This window comes from Argiope bruennichi, chromosome 3 (genome assembly GCF_947563725.1).
Source record: "Argiope bruennichi chromosome 3, qqArgBrue1.1, whole genome shotgun sequence".
NCBI lineage: Eukaryota > Metazoa > Arthropoda > Arachnida > Araneae > Araneidae > Argiope > Argiope bruennichi.
This window is the reverse complement of record NC_079153.1, coordinates 68359364-68368725: the sequence shown is the minus strand read 5'-3', so window position 1 is coordinate 68368725 and position 9362 is coordinate 68359364. Positions and strand designations below refer to the sequence as shown.

Sequence of the window (9362 nt, the reverse complement as noted above, 5' to 3'; positions counted from 1 at the left end):
AGGATTCATTTCGTAATGTTTATTATCGTTACTTCTACTTTATCGATTCTATCATTGCGCAAGACAAATTACGCGGTTACTGCGCTTTGTTTTGATTGTAACTTCGATGTTAGCTGCTGTTGATTGTGATTATCTTAAAAGTTATCGCTAAGTATGTTTTGATAGAATTAAAAATTTTAATTTGAACACAATTTAAAATTAACATTAATTTTTTATGCTTAAATTCACTATATATATCTTTATTTTGTGATCATTTCTTTGAATTTGTTGTGTGTAGACCTGAACGAAGATATAGCACTTATTGAAATTAAATATTTAGTAGAAATTGTAATTTTAACTGCAGTCTCCACTTCTTTCATTTCCCTTTTTGTTTTTAGTTTATATTGTTTTACTTTTAAATTTAGATCCTGTACATTATCAATCTTAAATTTTCCTTTTCTGTCAATTGATGTTTTCTGAATTTCATGGATTTTTTTTCTTCTTAACATGAAGTTTTAAATTTATAACCGTGTTATTGAATTCATAAAATTAACTGTTTTTTTATGTAAATTATCTTGAATTTATATCTAATTTGCTTTATTTTTCTTTCTACTATACATGATATTTATTAAATGATGCTTAATTTTTTTTTTATTATTATTCTAGATTGCAAAATGGCTGATGATTATGAACCTGATGAGTATGTGTTATTTTAAATTAATCTACTAAATTTTCGTTTCTAACTTTTTTTAGTAATGCCTACTTTTTTAAGAATTTGCTATTAAAAAAATGAAACATTTTATATGTGTTCTGAACTTTAAACACTTTAAATCAAAATATGTAACCATATGCTGCATAACCTAGGTAGTTTTTTAAATGCCTCCTTTGTAGTAAAATTTAGGCGTTTTTATTATCAATGCATGTTATTGGTGAAATTATGACTGAACCACTTATTGTTAACACATTTAGTCAGATTTTACTTACGATAATATTACATTTTTTGCAATCATACACTGGTTGCAATACACATGATATCTTTCACATTTTTTTTTTTTTTTCCAACATGTAATTACTGGCATACAGTTAATGCACAAATACCAAAAGTATGAAGAAAAAAAAAATTCAGAAATATATGTATATTTTTTTAAAAAAAAATAACCTGTACATGATGAATGTATATTGCTAATAAACATTTATATGTTTATTGTTGAATATATGTCCTAACAACAACTCATTTTTTTGTTTTGTTTGTTATGTGTTTTCATATTAGCAAAATGGCACATTTATTGTTTAGAAAAATTATCTGTCAGTGGCTTAAACTGTGTCTCACTTTATTTCAATGCTCCTCGTTCTCCCACCTGAAAAAGAAATAAAGAATCATTACTTGAGTGATGATGTTGAAAAAGAATATTTTTATTGTTAATTTAGTCTCTTATAATTTTTAACCAGCCATCTGTGGTGACCCTCTGATGTGCTGTGAACATTAGCAGTGTTTAATTTTTGTTAAATCTCCTGTGCATGCCTTTATGTTCGTGTTTCCTTCCTATGTTCATGTTGAAATTCATTGTAACAATGAAGTGCATTTTTGAATTATATTAAATAAATAAATGAATTAAGATTTTTAAAATACTGAAAAAAATTACTGAACAAATAAATTGGTCTATAAAAATATTAATTTTTAAAAACATTGTAAAAATAATTTTTGTATGATAATGCTTTTCGGAGTTTTCAAAGAAAAATGCAAAAATCTTAGTTAAAATTTCAAAACATTTACTCCAATGTACACATTCCCACCTCCTAATGTATATATTTTGAAATTTCTGGTCAAACAATTTTATTTGTGAACTTCCAACACATACTTTTCTTTATTATTAATGGAAATATAGTATTTTGGTTACATATGCTGACAAATACATATATTTGTAAATATTTACTCTGTGCCATCCCCTCCCTGATCTTATAATTTCTATTCTATTCTCTAATTTTTCTTCTAGTCCCGTTGGAGAAGATTATGACGATCCAGAACCAGAAGATGAAGCTCTGGATGAAATTGAGCAAAATGAAGTAAGATTTTCTTTCTGTTTAAAGTATGAACATTATATATTTTGAATGTTGATGTGTTTAAAATTTTTTGTTGTTCAAATTTAAAAGTTTGTTCTGTATCATTCATTTTTGCCTGTTATCTATGCCTTCATGTTTTGATTTATACAATAATTATTTATATTTTTTGATTTTTGAAATAATTTCCATTGAACAATGTCATTTGTTAAGATAAAATTATTAAAATTGAAGTGCCATTAGTTTTAACCACTGTAATGATAGACAATTATAATGGGAGAGGTGCAGTGCAATTACCGTAAATTGTTACACTTAATAAATTATGTTGCAAAAAGAACTATATCATTGTTCTAAATTGGTATTAAAAAATAAGTGAACTATTGAAGGGAAAAAAAAATTCATAAAAGGAAAGTACAAACTGAAGAGTAAAGTCAGAGGGAAAAAGAAATAAAAAATAATAAGCAATAAATAATAAAAGAAAGAGTAAAGAAAATAGTATCATATTCATTTTTCTATTTGATTTCTTCATTTCCTTTTGATTTAAGTTGCATGTACATTTCAAACATATACTAGGGGCATTCAAAAAGTAAGTTACACTAAAAAAATTAGGTCATAACTACTTTATTGACAAGTCTACTACAATGCAATATGACACACATATTAGCACCCTATTTCTCTGCATAATCTCCCAGTCGCTGGAGACATTTGTCGGAACATAGCCCTAATCGTTCAATGCCGAAAATCGCTCCTTGGTTCTAGGGCCAGTTTAGAACATCTGTCTGAACATGGTCATCATTGGAAAATTAGCTTCCACCCAAATGTTCTTTGAGCTTGCTGAATATGTGAAAGTCAGAATGCGACAGATCGGGACTGTATGATGGATGCTCCAGACCTCCCAAATAAAACTGCGAAGCAAACTCTGTGTTGTGCTATCTTTGTACAGTCTTACATTGTCATGCAAGAGGACAGTGCCTTTGCTTAACTTTCCACGTTTCTTGTTTTATCACATCTTTGCGTAAACCTCTTAGTATTTCATTGTACGACTTTGCATTAATGGTTGTACCCTTCTGCATAAACTCGGTGTAGATAACTCCTTTGCAATCGAAAAAAACAGCAGCCATGACTTTACCCACTGATGGGGAGACTTTGAGTTTTGCTCTCATTGTTGTTGATGTGTGCGTCTCCATTCCATTGACACTTGCTTCATTTCTTGAGTGAAGTGATGCAGCCATGTCTCATCACCTGTAATGACTGACTTAGGAAATCATTACCTTCCACAGAATAATATTGAAGCAATTCCAGGGAAGCCACAGACCTTGCTCCTTTGTGTTCAGAACTCAAAGAATAAGGAACCCATCATGCGATAATCCAGTGGAATGAGGACACTGCCAATGGATATTCCCAAGTCTAGTGCAATGTGTGCAATGCTCATTCTGCAATTGCTGAGAATAATGTCTTCCACCTGCTGCACCATGCCTGATGTGCTCACCACTATATGCCTTCCTTGCATTTCCACATCAGTTAAGTCAGTGTGTTCGTCTTCGAACTGCTGGCATCATTTCACAATGGCTGGACGTCACATTACTTTTGGCCCCTCTACTCCCAATATTTCACGATGAATCTCCATACTCGTTAATTGTTTTGCCCGAAAAAAAAATGTGCTTTAGGATGTACGTAATTTCAACGTTTTAGTATATTGCCACTGTTGTAAGTCATGGAACTCGATTATCATCTGTGCAAGCTTATCTCTTGTTTTGTCATGATGCCATCTGTGGGGGAACAAGTGTAACTTACTTTTCGAATGACCTTTGTATTTAATATATATATATATACTGTGATAAGATCATATAAAGTTCAGCTGTTGACTAAAATTTAAGTATTAGTAAGTTATAGGTGTTAGATATGAATTTAAATATGCATCTACGTATTTATTTTATTGCTAGGATTATTGATCAATTGATAGAAATAAACAAAAATATAAATGTCATATTTTTATTTAGGATGATAATATAGAATTATTACCCGCTTCTGAAGCTCAACCACAGATGAATCAGAAAAAAATTACTACACCATATATGACAAAATATGAAAGAGCTCGTGTACTAGGCACAAGAGCACTGCAGATAGCGTGAGTGTTTCATTTTAAGTTTGTTTGTATAAACTTGATTGTATTTCAGCATAACTAATAATGTGTTCTCAAGTTTTATTTTTAACAAATGCTTTTCAAACATAATAAGTCACATAAAATTAAGATAAAATTATATATTTTTTCAATTAATAATTGTTTAATATAATAATTATATATATTTTCAATTAATAATTGTTTGCTGACTGTAGTTGGTTCTCTGGGATCAGTGATAGCTAAAACTTTATATAGTTTGCTTGTTGTCGCTTCCTCATCAAAACATTTTGAATTTCAAATTTTGATTTGTGTACCATACCATTATTATTTGTTGTGCTATTTTAGAAGCCTTCAACTTTTGTATTCATTGTGCTATGCATTTCATTCCTTTTCTGTCTATATCTTTATATATCCACTAATGGATATATATTATATTTGATTATTTTCATTAAATGTTCACTATTGTATTTTGTATTAAATCATTACTTCTTTGTATGATAGAACATTAGAAAAATTTCAACAAAAATGTGTTTGCAATCATTGCATATTCAAGATTTTTAAATACTATGAAAGTAGTTATGATTATCATTAGTAAAATCTCAAAGTAATTAAAAACTTTTTCACTGTTGCTTAGTGCTATCTTACCATGATTTTTTGGATTTTTTCGTGCAGACATATATTTGATTTCCGTTTCTGAAATCAAGGAAAGTTGATAATTGTAGCTACTAATAGAATAGAAAGTGAGGTTTTAGTAAATTATTAATAGGCTAATTTTTTATGATTTTTGAGAAAAATATTATTGATTGTGCATTTTTATTTTTTCCCCCATTTCCTTGTTAAAAAATTGCTTGAATAATTCTTCATTTTGATATTTTTTTTCAATATATATTTTGTGTATATTGTGTGTCTATAAAAAAATTAATGGGGTTTTTGTTCTCCCCTTTTTTTCATAATTTAAAACTTTTTTGAAGATCTGTTCTTTTTTTAATTTATTTAATAAAACTGTCTTTAGAAGTGTTTATGACAAGTGGCATAGATAAACTCTTATTTTGATGTTAAAACTTTTTAAATTGATTTTATGTATATTTATTTCTTAATGTGAAAATAAATATGTCTAATTTTTGTTCATCAGCTCTTGTTTATAAGTCATATTACAGTAATACAGTATTTAAAACTTTTAAATATATATAGGATAATGTAATTATAACTTTATTTTAACAAATAATATAAAACAATTTAATTAATTAAGGAAATACTACAATACCCCTATCAATGTCCAACATCTTATTTAAAATTAGAAATGAAAAGAATCAAATGAAAACAAGGTTACTCCCTCCAAAACGTTTTCTTCCACTCCATAAGTAAAAAAATATTGTTGAGGAAATTTTGTTTACATATTGCAGAATTCAAACTGTAATTTACCATCACATAAATATCCATCTTTAGTATTTATTCTTCTCTGTTATCTTTATGCCCTGATGAATTCATTTACCTTTGTTCCTTCTTTTTCTGGAAAACTATATAATTGACTGTAATATATGAATGGTGTTTTTTAATGCTAAAAAAGATTATTTGATCACCTAATTGACTTAGGGAATAGTTAGCCATTTTTAAATCCAAATAAATTATTCAGCAGTTTTCTTTAAGCTAAATTTTCTCCTTGACTGTAAGGTTCAATTACATTTAAAAAAAAAAAAAAATCCTTCTGCATGAGAACAATAATAATCTGCTTTCTTTTTCATGTGAAAAATAACATCCTATTTAAAGATTTAACAACATAAAATCTCAAGATCTAGGGTTGATAGAATAAAATATTTTCATATTTAAAATCAGCTCACCAAATATAGTCAAAATTGTTTTAAATATTATAGACATCAAAACTTTTTTCTTTGCCTTTGTATAATAGTGTAGAATATTTGGGACCAGATTGATTTTCATAATGTTATTTTAAAGCTACTTTATACTATTATATAAAATAGTTTTGAAAGTATAACAAAGCAGTTCCAGGCAGACTATAAACATAATAAGAGCAGGATTATAATTCTCAATTTAATATAAAAAAAGCAATATCACTATGTTATTTAATTGGCTTATCAAAAATAATATTCAAATCTTTCAGGAATTATGATATGAAATTGTGTTTTAGAATTTAAATTTAAACTTATCTAATATGGAATGTTATTTTTAACAGCATGAATGCACCTGTCATGGTTGAACTAGATGGTGAAACAGACCCTTTGCAGTTAGCAATGAAAGAATTGAAGTAAGCTTTTAAATTGCTGTGACTTTTTATATTTTTAATTACAACAAAAGAAATTATTTCCTTCATAAAACTATTCTACTTTAGACTTAGACAACTTAATAAATATTTCTATGCCTTTAAAATTAGTTTTTTTTTTTTATTAAATAAAACATATTCCAAATTCATTTATGTTTATCTGAAATTTTTTTTCTGTCTTTGTGTTTTTTTTTAAAATCTTTTTTTGATTAATGTTATATTTTCATTCATACAAGAGTGAATATGTGATACATTCTAAAATTTAATTACAAAATTAAGACAGATTTTGTCGTTAGATTTGCTTTATTAAATCTTCATTATTTTATTAAAATTATTATTATTATTATTATTTGCAAGGTCCTGGTGATTTAATCTTACATAGTAGGGGTTTATTGCAAACTTTAACAATAACTCAGTAATTTTCTTTGACAACCTTATTTGATGAAATATATATACGAAAGAAATATTAAATTCTTATAACAGAAGTGTTTTATCTGTAATATATTGCAGTAAGATAAAAATATTGTTTAATTACATGATTAAAAATTTCCTTCCACATAGAAACATTGTTTAGCTCAGTTTTTTGTGAAATTAAACTGTAAGATTTTCTTATAGTGTTTACAAAACATTACATTTTAGAAAAGCTTCTCTAAAGGATTTGCTTTCATGAGATTTAATATACTTTTTCCCACCATTTAATTTACTGCCTACTTCCATTTGTATGAAAGAATGCATTTTACAAAGTGGTTGTTCTCTCTGTGTAATGCATAAATTCCATATGGATCATAGTATTTTTTGTGAAGAAGAAATATTGGAATGAGATTGTTTTTATGCTGTCTGTTATTGATTTTGAAGAATTTATTGGCAAAGAAAGTAATTGTTGTCCCTTTGAGCATTTTGGGTACTTTAAAGAGTGTTTTTTTTAAAATCTATATTTATTTATTTAATGAACAGTGTTAGTTGGTATCTCAAATTAATCTCAATAATATGAATTCTTCATAAGATGCCATGATAAACTGCAGATTAATCCTATGATTTAATTCTAATTGGCCTGAAATAATTGAAATGGAAGTTTATGATTTCCAAAATGAATTCCTGTAAACCTATTGCAAAAACTTAAAAACAATCTTGAAACTAATCACATGCGTTATATATGACACATGCAGTTCGGTAATAAATACTTGTAACATTTTTGCAGTATATTGCATTTTTAATAGTCATGCTACCTGCCATAAATGTTTGCAATTAGAGAATATGAAAGAGAAGCTATCAGTTTCACAATAGCTTTCATGGGTGTTGCATATTCCCATGTGTTCCCTCAGATGATTGCTGCAATGTCAGTAAGTAAAAAGTTGTTTTAAAAACTGAATTGTTGGAGGTTGCAAATTATATAACATTTAATACCAGATGTTTTGACTTTGGGACAAAACTGACTGAAAAGGAAAGGCAGTTGTATTAATGTGTAATTTTTGGAAAATTAAGTAGTGATTATTTTAGATAACATTTGAAATGAACTGTCAAATTCATCATTCATTCGAATGAAAACTGTATAATGCTGTATATAAATACAGATTTTTTCTTTATTGAATTTAGTGTTCTTTATAGTTATTTACATAATTATGCTGAATTCCTTAAAACACAATTATCACATTTGGATTGACTGAAAATGATAAAAGTTTGATATTTATGAATTATTAGATTTATTTAATATATATATATATATATAAATAATTGTATAATTTATTTAATTTCAGAGTTCGTAAGATTCCTATCATCATAAGAAGATATCTACCTGATGGGAGTTATGAGGATTGGGGCATTGATGAACTGCAGATCACCGAGTAATTTCCAGCACTTAATTGCAAATTTAAATTGTGTAAAGGATACTGATTTACTCTGTGAACTTAAAATGTTTTGTTTATTTTAGGAGTTAATTTGGGGCCAAAGCATTTACAATTACATTAATATTTATTATTAGTGATAAGAATTTTTTTAAAATCCTCATTCATGAATTCTTTTTAAAAGTTCATTTAAATTTTTGTTCGTTCATTGTTCATCACTACTTGTAAGTATGCGGTCTTCAAACAAAAATGTTTCTCTCTTCATCTTGTAAAATAATTCAGAAAAATGAAACATTTTTGACTAGGGCATTAAAAGTTGCAAACTTTTTTTTATAGTGTGCTTTGAAATTCTTAAAACATTCTTTTTCAAGTTTTAAAGCATTGTATTATAAGCATCTTTATTCTTTTTATATTTTGTTTAATAAAAATTTATGTAAAGTTATGTGCTTGTGTTTTTTTTATATAAATTTGCACAGACAAAGAGGGGGAAAAAAAACCCTCATAAAATCCAGGGAATTGAAAAGTTTATTACGATTATATTTCAGTTCTTTAAAAAGTTATTGCACTTCTTTTATTAAAGAAAAATATGTCTTTCACGTGCCGTTAAGAAATGTGAGGATAAAATGGTACTTAATGCAAAATGTAATAAAAAAAGCTAAAATGCATTCTAGTTCAAGTGTTGTATATAAAATAATAAATCTAATATAATGATAAATTAAATAGCTCAAATTTTTTTAGTAGATTTAATGCAAAATCTGGTTAAGTGAAAATGATAAAATGTGAATGATTCTTTTTGCATTCAAAGCATTAAATTGTTACCAAAAATGTAAAGGTTACTTGCAGTATGGTTTTTTTTTTTTTTTTTTTTTTTTTTTTTTTTGTTGTTGGATGCTCTATGTATTTGTTATTAATGCAAAATGATTGTTATTCTCTCAATTTATTGACAAAAAAAAGCAGTGAATGTAAGTTCTTGGAATGTTGGATCTGTATTATATTTTTAAATTTAATTCAATATTAGTATTAACTTAATTTTATTCTTCTAATATTTGATTAAGTATTCATAAATTTGATGGCAGTACAGAGA

General features: G+C 26.9%; 1 protein-coding gene across 2 annotated transcripts; it reads left to right on the top strand.

Moving 5' to 3' along the window:
- The first annotated feature begins 44 nt into the window (after nt 1–44).
- Nucleotides 45–8720, top strand: LOC129963575 (DNA-directed RNA polymerases I, II, and III subunit RPABC2-like). Of its 2 annotated transcripts, none has more exons than XM_056078037.1 (6): nt 45–151; nt 646–679; nt 1974–2043; nt 4038–4165; nt 6351–6422; nt 8192–8720. In XM_056078037.1, exons 2-6 carry the CDS (start codon nt 654–656, stop codon nt 8280–8282), a joined length of 387 nt encoding a protein of 128 aa, XP_055934012.1. In that variant the 5' UTR covers nt 45–151; nt 646–653; the 3' UTR covers nt 8283–8720. The 2 variants fall into 2 exon arrangements, with proteins under 2 accessions (XP_055934012.1, XP_055934013.1); XM_056078038.1 differs by lacking the exon at nt 45–151 and adding an exon at nt 228–327.
- The last annotated feature ends 642 nt before the right edge of the window (nt 8721–9362 follow it).

Coding starts and splice junctions, on each gene's coding strand:
- LOC129963575 (XM_056078037.1), top strand. CDS start 654: ATGGCTGATGATTATGAACCTGATGA. Junction 680..1,973: donor GATGATTATGAACCTGATGA/GTATGTGTTATT, acceptor TTTTTCTTCTAG/TCCCGTTGGAGAAGATTATG. Junction 6,423..8,191: donor TTAGCAATGAAAGAATTGAA/GTAAGCTTTTAA, acceptor ATTTAATTTCAG/AGTTCGTAAGATTCCTATCA.